The sequence below is a fragment of the Vespa crabro genome, chromosome 23, assembly GCF_910589235.1.
Source record: "Vespa crabro chromosome 23, iyVesCrab1.2, whole genome shotgun sequence".
Taxonomy (NCBI): Eukaryota; Metazoa; Arthropoda; class Insecta; order Hymenoptera; family Vespidae; genus Vespa; species Vespa crabro.
In genome coordinates this window covers 1350001-1365000 of record NC_060977.1, presented here as the reverse complement: position 1 = coordinate 1365000, position 15000 = coordinate 1350001, and the positions used below count along the sequence as shown (strand labels likewise).

Genomic DNA, 15000 nt, shown 5'->3' with positions numbered 1-15000 from the left:
ATCTAATATAAAGCGACAATGGGTTAACGATTACACCAAACGAAGAGGGCCAGTACGTACCTCGACCTCCAGCAGTCTTGTACTGTGTCTCATTAATAAAATCGTTCACGATGAAGGTTCTTTTCTCTCCTTTTACTTTAAGGATAATAAAAAGATTTGGAAAAATAAGAAAGAAAACAAAAGAAAAGATTAAAGAAAATAAAAAAAAAAAAAAAGAAAAAAAGGATAAAAGAGTTAATGGCTTTAAAAAGGATCGTTCAAAAAAAATAAAAAAAAGAAGGATACAACAAGGACAATTTAGAGTCGAAAGATCGATGTTGTCAAAAATAAATTTTATTCGGACGATTGCTTATAATAAATCATCTGACGTTTTTCTCCAGTCATTTTTTTCATTCTTATTATTCATCCTATATACCTCAATAATATGAAATGTACGATTTAATGAAAAGATGAATTTGATGCTTCTAATTCAATCATATTTACCCTAATCATTTTGAAAGACTGACGATGATGACTAGCTAAGGCGTAACCCCCCATATTTTTCTTTTTATACATCAAGTAAGAAGAAAACTATCGAGTAATAAAAAGATAAACGATTTTAATCCAATCACATTTAACCCTAATTATATATATAAAGATTGATGATGATGATGATGACGATTAGATAAAACATCTAACTCTATATATCTAGTTATTTATTTTCTAAAGTCAAGTAAGAAAAGATATATTAGAAAGACAAATTTGATTTTACCAATCCAATCACATTTAATTTAATCATTTGGAAAGATTGATAATGATTATTAAATAAGACGTTATATACTTAGTTATTTATTTTCTATATTAAATAAGAAAACTATATAGTAATGAGAGAATATATTTAATGGTTTTAATCCAATCATATTTATCCTAATAATTCAACTTGTCTGATATATATATATATATATATATATATATATATATATATATATATATATCTTTAAGCTTTTATCTATTTTAAAGCGTCTTCTATCTACTTATTTTATTTTTTCTACTTTTTCTTTCCTTACTTAAGAGTTATTAAGTTGTCCGGACGTATTTATTAAAACACGGGGAAACGTAAAGCTGCACCTTTTTTAGTAGCGATGCAACGAGGGAAAATTTCTTAGATGAGTACGGAATAGGATGATGATGTAGAGAAGGACGAGGTCGAGGACGACGAACTACGAACCCGTTATTCGTGAGAAGGAATGTGGAATTTTCGAAATAAAGCGTTCGGCAGTTCAACTAGAGACGAAACTTGCATATAAAGTGCATCTACGTGGATGGAATGCATTACGTCTCGATGCACGAATGACCTTATCTCAAAATTCCAAGAGTTCAAAGCACTATTACATCAAAGTTCTTTCTCACCAAAATAGATAAATATTCTATTTCTTTAAATAGATTAGATCGTATTAGATTATATTCCGTACGATTATTTTTCTCGTAATATTTTTATAATATCAACGTCGACTCGATTTTATAGAAAATCGATGTCTCTGCATAACTTTATGTAAATGAAAGATATAAGAAATTTTATTGTCATAATTTTTCAATGAATGATTCTAACACTTTTATGAGAAAGAATATTTTTCACGTTTTCTCTAAATGCCATTAAGAAAGAAAAAAAAAAAAAAAAAAAAGAAAAGAAAAAACATCTAAAAAATGTTTGAGATCAATCGTCAAACCGATTGTACTCATCTTATTAACAATTATTACTTTATTACTCTTATAACTTAACAATTTCATTTTCGAGATAGAAACGATAAAAAATAATTCCATTATCATAATTGCTTACGTCAGACATTAATACTTGTTAGCAAGTATATTTTTATTTTTAAAAATGTGACCAAAGAAAAAAAAAAAGAAAAAGAAAAAGAAAAAGAAAAGAAAAAAGAAAAACAAAAAAATCTACAAAAAAAATCTAAAAAAATATGAAATAAAGTCTCTGGGAGAAGCTAATACTCGATGCATTTGTATTAATAATTATTTAATTAATCGATTTAATTTTTATATTGATAACGATTCGATGGTACGAATTTATCGATGTGAGAGAGATATATAAACAGACGTTTTGAAATAATAATTATACTTTCTAATATCCACGTAATTTTATATCTGTTCGCGTTTCATGCACTTTCCACTACTTCAGAGGCTTTTCTGATGAAGAAACTCTCTTACACTTAGTGGAATAATAACGGTAAAATGTCCCCTGCATCTTTTCTCTCTTTCTCTCTCTCTCTGTCTCTGTCTCTCTGTCTCTCGTCTCTTTCTTTCTCTCTTTTTATTATTTCTACTCTTTCCACTCTTTCTAAATCCATCTCATTTTCTCTTTCTCGTTTCTTCTTCGGTGATAATTAGCGACTCGAGCTAAGGTTTATTCGAGCGTATTATTTTCAGGACACACAATGAAAACATTTGTAAATCGCTCGAGCATATCTGCAAGTTGCTCGACGATAAAATCGCGAGTCTCTAATAGTCGAATTAAATAACTGTTCAAAAAAAAAAAACTTCTACTTTATCTCTTTATCTCTTTTTTTTTTTTCTATTTTATTTTTCTTCCTCCTACCAGAAGATAAAGTCTGAATGATACAGGAAGTATGATAGAGATGATTATCATAAATGAATAATAATGAAATTGATATTATATTTCTCCTTTTAATTGATTACGATTATTTTAATGATCAAATATTAGAAATATTTCTTTTATCACCGATAATCTTTTTCTTTTTTATTTTTTTCTTTTTTAATTTTTGATGAATTTGCTATAGAATTTTTCTTTTTTCTTTTTATAATATAGAATAATAATGAAATTGATATTATTATATTTCTGCTTTTAATTGATTACGATTATTTTAATGACAATATATTAGAAATATTTCTTTTATCAACAATAATCTTTTTCTTTTTTATTTTTTTCTTTTTTAATTTTTGATGAATTTGCTATAGAATTTTTCTTTTTTCTTTTTATAATATAGAATAATAATGAAATTGATATTATTATATCTCTGCTTTTAATTGATTACGATTATTTTAATGATCAAATATTAGAAATATTTCTTTTATCACCGATAATCTTTTTCTTTTTTGTTTTTTTCTTTTTTAATTTTTGATGAATTTGCTATAGAATTTTTCTTTTTTCTTTTTATAATATAGAATAATAATGAAATTGATATCATTATATTTCTGCTTTTAATTGTTTACGATAATTTTAATTATAAAATATTAGTAATATTTCTTTTATCACCGATAATCTTTTTCTTTTGTTTTTTTTCTTTTTTAATTTTTGATGAATTTGTTAATTTCTCTTCTTCTTCTTTTTTTTTTTTATACAGTATATATCGATACAATAATATACTGGATAAAATTTTGAAACAAAGTCGAATTTTTCGTACTCAAGTATCGAAGTAGTATACCCGCATTCTTTCTCATCTGTACGGTCGGACAACTTTTTCTATACTTCAGAGATCAAGTTCGTCGGCATAGTTCGGATCGATCCATTGATCGGCGATCGAAGATCGCACGCGAAACAGAGCGAATTGATTTTTCCTTCGAAACATTTTTATAAAAAAATTTCTTCTTCGAATTTCTCGGAAGAAAATAAAAGGAGAATGAAAATTTGATTAATAAAAAGTAAAAAATGAATCGACGTTTATCTTAAGAATTTTTTTTTCTTTTTTTCGTTTTTTTTTCTTTTTTTTTTTTTTGTTTAGAAAAATTTGTTCTTTGAATTACGCGTTAACAAAAAAAAAAAAAAAAAAAACAAGAAAAAAAAAAATAGAGAAAGAAAGAAAAATTAATCATTAAGAATTTAAATTCAATTTGAATATTTGAAATATTCAAGTCATATTTCGAGGATCGCACGATACGCATCGAGAATCATCTGATGCTTCTCTAACACCACAGCTGCAGTAAGATGCATCTTGGTAAAACCAGAGCCGATGCGCTGTCGCGAAGATGCGGAACGTGTCGTGTCTATCTTTACGTGGGCGAAATTTGTCCCTTCGTCTTTTCGTCGAAAGTTTGTACTCGAAACGACGTTCTACTACACAAGATTTCATGTTCTGCGAAATAATACAGAACGACAATTTATATAATAGGTTAACGCACGTAATTATAATTCACATATTTTAATTAAATATTTCGAAGATTTAATGAAGGGAGAAGAAAAAAGAGATTCGACAAAAAAAAAAAAAATATCGATTGAAAAATTTCTGAATTATTAATTGACGTAAATACATTTAACTTTTATTTGCGATCTTTGTGTATTTTCCTTGGGAATGTTAAAAATTAAAAATAAAAAATAAAGAAAAAAGAGACTTGAAATTAGATAGATCTTTAAATTATATTTCTTGTCTTTTTAAATGGTCCAATAAAAGTATATACAATAATTGTAAAGAAAAAGGAAGATGAGAATTTTGTGAAATTTATAGATTATATATACATACATGCATATATATATATACATATATATATATATATATATATATATATATATATATATATATATATATAAATATACGAATAGTATTTGCGGAATTGTCTGACGTAAGAAATACCATGAAGAAGCTTTTCACAGTAAAGAATAAGACTATAACGTTTAGCATAGGTTCGAGCGTCGAAAACGGCATGGGAGAACCTCCACGGTCGGTAGTCACGTTACGCTAACGTAATTTGCATGCATTATCTAACGCGTAACGAGCGGTTCTGCCGGGAAAAATGAGAAAGGAGAAGCGGAACGTAGTAAGAAAAGAAACCAGTTGGAGGAAAGTCATTAACCTGCGATCTTGGAAAAGAAAATAAGAAGAAATAAAATGAAATTCTCTTTCTCTCTCTCTCTCTCTCTCTCTCTCTCTCTCTCTCTCTCTCTCTCTCCCTCTTGCTATCTTCCCATCTAGTATTCAATAGTAACTTTACGAGTAACAAGTATACAATAAATTACGATAGTTATATGTGCAAAAAAAGAAAAAAGATACTTCATTTAATTATACAAATACTGTACTATATACGAAGCGTTTCGAAAAAAGAAGAATACGAGAAAAAAAAAATAATAATAAAAGGAATGATGAAAATTCGTTTATACTTAAAAATTGTATATGATATTTAAAATAAAAAAAAAAAAAAAAAAAAAAAGTGTTTATAATTTATAACATTTAGAAAAGACGTTTAGAAAATACGTTCAAAATGAAAATGAAATATCGCAAGTAGATAGAAAAAAAAAAAAGAAAAAAAAACACACACAGAGAGAAAGAATATAAAATATGAAAATGAATAAATTCATTTCTTATCTTTTCTTTTTTTTTCATTGCTAGCAAATTTCCTTGATTAAAATGTTTGTTATTAATCGGATAGAAAGGAAATCCGATTAGAATCGTTGCTAAACTTCGAGTCGAAACACCGTTCGGTGGGTTTGTAGTTATCGTTGAAGAAGAAACGCACATATAACGTTAGGACCAAGTGGATCTTTGGATTAGGATATAGGGACATTGGAATAGTAGAAACTTCTTCGGTATCTCTGCTACATAGAATAGATCTAGATATAGTTTAGAGGAGTCAGGTAGGTGGTAGGTAGGTAGGTAGGTAGGTAGGTAGGTAGGTAGGTAGGTAGCTAGCTAGCTAGCTAGGTAGAAACGTAGTTAGTAATAGAAGTAAGACTTAGAGAAGAGACGACTAGACTACACTAGACTATATTAGACTATAGTAGACTAGACTAGTCGTCGACCAACCGTCACGTCTGCGGTCGTTGCTTTTGGTTTACCATCATCCTAGGTATCCCGCATTTGCTTACGATTAACGCGTTACTCTGTATTCGAAGACTACTAACAACTGGACTAATCTCTCTCTCTCTCTCTCTCTCTCTCTCTCTCTCTCTCTGTCTGTCTGTCTTTCTGTCTATTTCTCTATTTGTCTCTCTGTCTCTCTCATTGGTTAACTTTCTTCGTTAACTTCTCTATCCCTTGTCTCTTCGTTTAGTCCAATACCATTAGTATAAGTCAACTTTGTTGAATTTCACCTGTTAAGTTCACGAAATTTCTTTTCCCAAAAATAAATCTTTCTATCTAATCTTCCTAAATAGAATTCAAATCTCAAATGGAATACTTTTTGGTATCTTCATTGATTAATTTGATACAACATGTCATTTTCTAAATTTACATTGCTAACCTAGATTCCTACAACGAGGTCGCTTGGCATCGATGAGAATAATCCAGTGAGAGAAACTGTCGATAGTAGAGACGTCTTACAATTCTATTTTTATAATTCGATTAATATTATATTCCTCTGTACATAGATACATATATATATATATATATATTTATTTATTTATTTATTTATTTATTTATATATTTATCTTAGAAGATAAGGATATTGAACGCTCGTGTTATTTATAGAAAAATCATTGAAAAAATATTTAATCAGTTATTACCAATACATTATATATATATATATATATATATATATATATATATATATATATATATATATATCTGGTTATAAAGTTTTTGATACGTAATATAACTGGTAATTTTTAAAGTGAAAATTCATTTAACATCAGCCACGTATATAACTATAATACTCTTATAATTCTCGTTTTCTCTCGAACGTACTCGTCGACCGTGGGAAGTAAGTACGTTAGGTAATTTAATGATTTCTCAGAACGTATTTAAACGCGTGAGAGGAGAGAGAAAGAGATATATGTGAACTCGTTTATAGTGAAACTATTTAAGAAAAGAAAAAAAAGAAAAAAAAGAAAAAAAAGAACCTATGCATAATGGTGCCTATAAGTCTCACGTGAGTAATAAAACATAACGGTGAATGAGTTGAAATTTTCATTGATGATTTTGTACTCTTGCATAAGCCGTTAATTAACATGATTTCATAAATTCCATGAGAATCTTCTACATGATATATTATGAAATTATTTCAGCTTTTTTCCTTATATGAAAGATCAAATGATCGTGCCAATAAAACAATTTTTAAAGACTTTTTATATTACAAAAAAAAAAAAAAAAAAAAAAGAAACAACTAATAAAATTGAATAATTAAAAATAGAAAAAAGAAATAAATAAATTGTCACAAAATTATTTCAGATTTTTGATTCAAAATAAAACAATAAATCCAAAACTCGGCGATAAGGATCGAAGGACGTTGATGAAATAATTAAACGAATAAACAAACAAACTAACAAACGAAAAAAAAAAAAAAAAAGAAAGGAAAAGTTTGTTAAACTAACAATAAGTTTCGTCTGAGTACTGGCCAAGAAGTCACCGTATTCGAGTGTGCAAATAACGAGGAAGCTAATTTTCCAGCTCGAAAATCAGGAAAGCGAAGCAAGAGAGAGAAGGGAAGGTTAACCGTGAACGTGCTGTCACTGACACTTCAACAAGTGGATACAACGCACGCACGTGTCGCTGACATTTCAACCGCGAGCATATTCTCTCTCAACGTATCTATGTATTCACGTATATATACATATATATATATATATATATATATATATATATAACACACATACATATGTCGCCTTCCCTTCTATTTCGTTTTATACGTTTTACGCTTGTCCTCTGCATTCGTGGGACACACACGAGGTATCGATTGAAAAAAGAAGAAGAAGAAAAAAAAAAGAAAGAAACGAAAATATGAAAAAAAAGAAAAAGAAAAACGTGAAATTTGCACTCGTTAGCAATTCCTGTGAATTTTTTTCTCTCTTTAGGAAACCTATAATCTAATGCAATATCTATCTTATCTTGGATAATCTATCAATGAGATTTTAATTAATTTCTTATTGATCATTTTATAATCAATTTTATATTCTTCTCCATGCTATTGATTAACATATTTCATTAATATCATAAAAAAAAGAACAAAAAAAAAAAAAAAAAAACAGAAAGAAAAACGATCAAATAATCCATAAAATTCTTCGAGAGACTTTCTTTAGAAATGATTCAAGAATAAATTTAAACACGTAATAAGTATGAATTAGATTGATCAAGATGATGTCTATAAAAAAAAAAAAAACAAAAGAACTATTTTTTCTAACAAATCTCTGTTTGATTGATGATTAAAGAAATTAAGTGATATACGATTCGAAAGGAAAGGAATGATATAAAAAAATTTTTTCCACCATTATCGATGTATCGATCGTATATCCTATGATAAATTATACGAAATATTCTCTTATTACCACTTTTAATCAGTTCACATTTCACGTGCTACTACCCTCTTTCACCAACCCTTAGTTCGGCGGAAAATTATAATTACTTCGAAAGAGCAAACGTATACATTTGTAATTTGTGTACGGGAATACTTTCTGATATAATAACGATTCGTTATTATCTTCGTTGTGTCGTTTTAATTAACCCAATCCATGAGTAACATGCGTATCCGATAAAAATTGATACCGTATAATAACCATGATTGCTAAAATAACATTTATGATTGAGTTTTGTCCTTATTATTATTTATTACTATTATTATTATTAATTATTATTTATTATTATTATTATTATTACTAATTATTATTTGTTATTATTATTATTATTATTATTATTATTATTATTATTATTATTATTAAATCGAGATCTATCTATCAGATGAATCAGAGAATTCGAGAATATCTTAAGGAGCACACGACGAAGAGAGAAAGGAGACGAGAAAAAGAAGAAAAAAATGAAAATAAATATAAAAAGAGAGAAAGAAAGAAAGAGAAAGAGAGAGAGAGATGTTGAGAGGACCCGTTATGGCGACCGTGTTGCATCGCATTAACCAGTCGACCGAGTGATCTTGATCCCATCTCTCACCTCAATATTCTCCTTCTCTCTCTCTCTCTCTCTCTCTCTCTCTCTCTCTCTCACACACACACATACACATATATAGACACACACATACTATCGTGGTGAACAGAACTTAATCTCGAACGTGATCTGGCCTCCAACATGAATACTCTTCTCTCTCTTTCTTTCTCTCTCTCTCTCTCTCTCTCTCTCTCTCTCTCTCTCTCTCTCTCTCTTATTCTCTTTCTCTGGTAGCTCCCTTAATAAGATTCGCCTGGAAGCATTTTCTTAGAATATATAACTGTGCGAGTAGTGTTAAATGTGAATATCCTTCGACGACGGACGATTTAAAGATTTTTTTTTTTTTTTTTTTTTTTTTTTTTAATACTGTACGATGCAATATTTCGTGTTAAAAAAAAAAAAAAATAAAAAGAAGACAAAAATTAGATAACGGGAAACAGTTATGGCATTCTAAGGAAGGGTATTAATGTAATAAATAATGATCTTCGATTTTCTTAGAAGTATATTAAGAAAATGAAGAAGACTCCTCTGGTACTCACCTAAAGGTCCACCAGATGTTGAAGCACATAGTGTTCAGCCAGAAGAAAGCAGCCAAGAAGAAGAAGTGAGCCATAATAGCTGAAACAAAGAAGAAAATAGGTTAGACAGAGTATATATATATATATATATATATATATATATATATATATATGTATATCTGTGTATATGTGTGTCTATATAAGTGTAAGTATATATATTTCTCAGTTCGAGCAAAGACGAAACCGTCTAAAAGCTATTAGCTTCCTTTGACTCTCTGGAAGGTACTCTCTCTCACTCTTTCCTTCCCTCCCATCCTCTTTGCCTCTCAGTCTCTGTCTCTGTCTCTCTCTCTCTCTTTCGAGGACCTAAAGACCGATAGGAAGAGAACGGATATTTAATTATAGAAGACGGTGCACGTCTTCGATCGTCCGATCGTAAAATTCTTCTTTCACGTGCAAACTGCATTGGCCCAGTGACGAGATTAAAATATCGTTTCTGTGAAAGAAAGAAAGGGACATAGATAGATAAAGAGAGAGATAAAGAGAGAGAGAGAGAGAGAGAGAGAGAGAAAGATTCATCTATTCCTTAAATTAACTTTAAAGTACAAAGAGTTCTGGTCTTTGATCCGATCTCTTTAGAGTGATGTGATATATATATATATATTTTTTTTTTTTTTTTTTTTTTTTTTTTAAGAAGAAGAAGAATTTATTTCTAAAGATAACTTGGAAAAATTACTATTATTTTACTTTTTACCTTTGTATCTTTTAATTTTATATTTATTTTACTTAAAATATTTTTACCCGAGAATAACTTCGTGGTTTCATACGAATTTTATTATTATCTTTCGTCTGCATTGTTAAAAGTATTTTCTTTTTTTTTTCTTTTTTTTTTTTTTTTTTTTTTTATACAAAAGAAAATATTCATATTAAATATTTCCCAGGCGAATTATTTTCTTGAATAACGACAAAAAACTAAAATTCTACCTTAAATATCAGATTTTCTTTCTTTCCTTTTCTTTTCTTTTCTTTTTTTTCTCTCTCTCTTGAAACCTTTAAAAACTCTTAATTTTCTACGGCATGGATGCCAGTGGTATCATATATTATTCGAAGTAGATTCTCTACTAAAGGGCAAGTTTCTTGTGCAGGAACGCAATCGCACGAATGGCATTTCCTAAAGCTATATATATATATATATATATATATATATATATATATATATATATATATATATATATATATATGTCTATGTATATCTCACGCAACGAACCTTTAGTAAGGGCTACGCGGCGAACAAAAGGGCCGTTAGATCGCATCGAAGGCGTTCTCGCGACTGCTCTTAAAGATTCATGCGAAGACGGCGGCGTACGGAGGGGAAGGGGAGGAAGGGGGGAAGTTGTAAAGGGAGTAGGGAGAAGGATCAAGGTGGAACGAGGGGAGGAACGAACGAAGGGTGAACTTGTGAAGGCCCACGCACAGGAGGAGATCACCGTGGCAAACAAAACTTTCGCTGAAACGCGAAGAAGCTGTGGCCTGACGACAACGACAACGGCAACGACGACGACGACGACGACGACGACGACGACGACGACGACGACGACAACGACGATAGTGCTAGATGGTGGATGGCTTTTGTAAAGATCCATTTGAAAAGATGACGGTAACTGCAAGAGACCCTAAGGGTTCTCGATCTCTATCAATTTTTCACGGTGTCCTTACGCGTTCTCTCTCTCTCTCCCTCTCTCTCTCTCTCTCTCTCTCTCTCTCTCTCTCTCTCTCTGTCTCTCTCTTTCTTTCTTACCCTTTTCAATTTCCTTCGTCATTATCAAGAACGTGAAAACGTTCCAATCTTTCCTCCATTCTACTTAATTCTCTTTTCCAAGTATGTATACAAACGACGATTCGATCTAAAACCGATTTTTATCCTCCCCCCCTATTTTTTTTTCTTTTATATTATTATTATTGATTCGGAAATCATTATTCAAACTCTCTCATATTATTGTGTTACATTTTATATATATATATATATATATATATATATATATATATATATATATGTGTGTGTGTGTGCGATTTTTTTTCTGATATTATTAATACGTAAGTTACATATTTTATATATATATATATATATGTTTCCTCGAGTATATCAAGTACTCGATTAATCGAGTTTCATGATACACCAAAGATATGTTGAAGTACGTTTTATATTCATACCACGTAGAACCAATGACGCACGTAAGAATATTTTGTAATCGAGCAAAGAGACTAGAGATAATCTCACCGTTCACTCGTAACGAGCGGGCACAACGACGGTATAGAAATACATTTCGCTTTTATAAACTGAACGAGATCTCTTATAAACACTCGATATAAGATATATTCTATATAAAAGTTAACGTTAAGTACAGGTCGAGACAAAAGTTCTCCAATGATTTTTTTTTTCTTTTTTCTTTTTTTCTCTTTTTCTTTTCCTTTTTCTTTTTCTTTTTTTTTCTTTTTTTTTTTAAACCCATTACTCACATTCTTTCAGGTATTAAATAATAAACTAATACTTTAGTTTTCTTTTTCCCTCTCTCTCTCTCTTTTAGATCGTAAAAAAAGAACTATTAGAAACTTTTTATACCGTATCGTATAACGATCGAATATGCGAGAAAGTATATATAAAGTTTCCCGTCGTTCGTCGAAAGTCAAATCTAATATTTCGATCTCAATTAAAAAGAGGAAGAGAGATATGTAGATAGATAATGTGTCTGTGTATATATATGTATGTGCGTGTGCGTATGAGAGAGAGAGTAAGAGAGAGAGAAAGCAAATAGGGAGGATTAACGCGCGTTACGGGTAAAAGTCAGCCGATAACTCTTGCGTGGGAGATGAAGGGAGGTAGAATGGGGGATGGGGTGGGATAGGGTGGGATGAGATGTGGTGCGAAAGGGTGACTACGATGCCACTGGCGTTGGCGGCTTTCGATTTTCGCGAAACGACGGCCGACACCGAGGCTCCGTTTATCGCGCATTCCGGCCGCGCGGAAATAATTAAATTTCCAAAACTAATTACGGCTCGTTGCAATTATAACTCTGGCGACATTCATCCGTGAACCGGCCAGCCGTTCTCACCCCCTTAGAAAGAGAGAGAGAGAGAGAGAGAGAGATAAAGAGAGAGAGGCAAGAACGTCGCGTGCAATCTATCTGTGTGTGTGTGTGTGTGTGTGTGTGTTATACATGGAAGAGAGAGAGAGAGAAAGAGGAAGAGTAAGTAAGGGGAAATAAAGGGACAGAAGGGAGCCTTCATCGACGAAAATCTAACGGCGACTTGCCCTCCTAGATTTTCTCCTCCTCGTCCCTTTCCCTTAGGGACCGTATTGTGTTTGCTCTACCATGCTAGCTTGGCCTTTCATCGTTTTCTCTTTGCAATGAGAAACGCGTGAAAGGGTCTCTTTTTCTTTATTTCTTTATTACTTTCTTTTTAAAGGAAAAAGAAAAAGAAGAGACAAAGGTAGAAGGAAGATAGAAAGGACGATTTAGAATTGATTCATATGGAACCCGACAATTTGGGATTTTATTTTTTAAACTTAAGGGTTATTATGAATAGATATATCTTTAGTTTCGTTGTTCGTTTTTCCTTTCTTTCTTTCTTTCTTTCTTTCTTTCTTTCTTTTTTCTTTTTTTTAATGAATTTAAGATAATCTCGATTCATTTCAATTAGTATCTCGAATTTATAATTGATATCAAAATTGAAATGTATCGATGTTACAACGAGAAAATTTTTCTTTTTCTTTGTTCAATAATTTATTTTAACTTTCATGTAAAAGGATGAATGAATATCCCCTAAATTCATAGTTTCTCAAAATTCATAAATGATTTCAAATGAAACGAACAATTGTAACAAGAACGATATTAAAGTATATATTAATATATGTTTTTGTGAAAGGGAGAAAGAGATAAAGAGAGAAAGAGAAAGAAGAAAAAAGGAGGGATGTTTTTAACATAATTCAAAATTCCAGATAGGTATAAATAATTTCTAATCGTAGTATCTTGTAGATATGAATAGATATATCAGTGAATATCCGGTAAATCTAGAATAGACGCAGTAAATTTTAACGATAAAGACGATTCATGCCGAACAAGAAAAGAGAAAGAGAGAGAGAGAGAGAGAGGGAGGGAGGGAGGAGAGAGAGAGAGAGAGAGAGAGAGAGAGAGAGAGAGAGAGAGAGAGAGAGAGAGAGAGACTCCCGACGGCTTTCGTGGCTGACTTATGAACCGTTTCTAGTAAGCGGTTATCCAGAGAAAGGGATGATCGAGGGTAAAGGAAGAGGAAGAAGAGGAGGTGGAGGAGGAGGAGGAGGAAGAAAATAGAGGGAGAGAGAGAGAGAGGAAGAACGGATCCACACGGGGTTAATTTAAGTCACGGAGCGTAAACTCGAAGGAAGGAGTAACGCGTTTGGAGGATGGGGGTGAGAGTTGTGGTATCACGAAGGGCGAGTGCGAAGGGCTGAAACGTCAGCTAGTTAAAGGATCGCGATTTGCATCGCGAGGGAAGGTTGGTATTAGATCGTACCACCGATTTATTCTTCTTCGTCTTCTTATTCTTCTTCCTCTTCTTCTACGTGTATCTTCTTCCTTTCATTTTTTTTTGTTTTTTTTTTCTTTTTTTTTTTTTTTTTTTTTATTTACGAAAGAAGATCAAAGAAGAAGTACTTTAGGTATTTCTAACACGAGCAAAGGGAACCATTTAGTTTCTAATTCATTATCCAATTCAAATGGAAATTTCAAATAATCGTTTTTATCGTACATATGTACGTTCATCTTTTATTTTACTTTAATCAAGAAAGAGCAAAAAAATTCTTTAATATTCGAAAATATTTTAAAGGTCATCTAATAAAGGTTTAATCGATCGGAAAGCTCGGAAAAGGGACTGTTGTAGGCACTTATAGTTTCTAAGCACTTCGATATTAGGCGATCTCCTTCTCTACCCGCATCCTGTAATTAGATCGAAGCGTCGGATTTATTACGCTGTCTCGATTTGCATTGGGAGGGTTAGAATTGGATTCGACGTGTATTATTCGCCTGGAGATTCCGCTCTTAGCAACCCCCTGTCTCTCTCTCTCTCTCTCTCTCTCCCTCTCTTCCCTTAACTTTAAAGGGCTATCATTACTATGGAGGCGTTTCGCTGTCGTCCCTCTTAACGAATCGCAAAAATTGACGATACACATTGGGGACGAACGATCGGTCAACTAGAAAATTAAACGAATGAGATATTTACACGCCAAAAAATGTTACTTATAGAGAGAGGGATGTAGAGAGAGAGAGAGAGAGAGATAGAAAAAGGGAGAAATAAATTAAAACGTTTGATCTCGAGTATTAAAAATATTGCCTTTTCGGTGGACGGTCGAAGTAATCAAAATTTAAGTTACATTTGTATTCTTTTTTCTAGCCTTCTTTTTTTTCTTTTTCTTTCTTTTTTTTTTTTTTTTTTTTTTTTTTTTGAATTACATCTTGAACGGAATAAAGTTACGGGGAACATTAATGTAACGGTAGAAAAGCGTTTTGTCGAAATAACGTTTACATCCATAATTCCGTTCGAAACAAATTGCCAGACGCAGGTACATACGTTGAAAACCATTTCGAAACGAAGAGAAATTATGCAACAGAGTCGAACACGATAACGAAAGAGGGAGA

At 31.2% G+C, this 15000-nt stretch overlaps 1 protein-coding gene across 1 annotated transcript in view; it reads right to left on the bottom strand.

Moving 5' to 3' along the window:
• Positions 1-15000, bottom strand: part of LOC124431995 (probable G-protein coupled receptor Mth-like 1) — a 96380-nt gene that overhangs the window by 39993 nt on the left and 41387 nt on the right. Inside the window, exon 4 of the mRNA XM_046980446.1 lies at positions 9350-9428. Coding sequence (XP_046836402.1) covers positions 9350-9428 — 79 coding nt within the window. The remainder of the gene's footprint in view (positions 1-9349; positions 9429-15000) is intronic.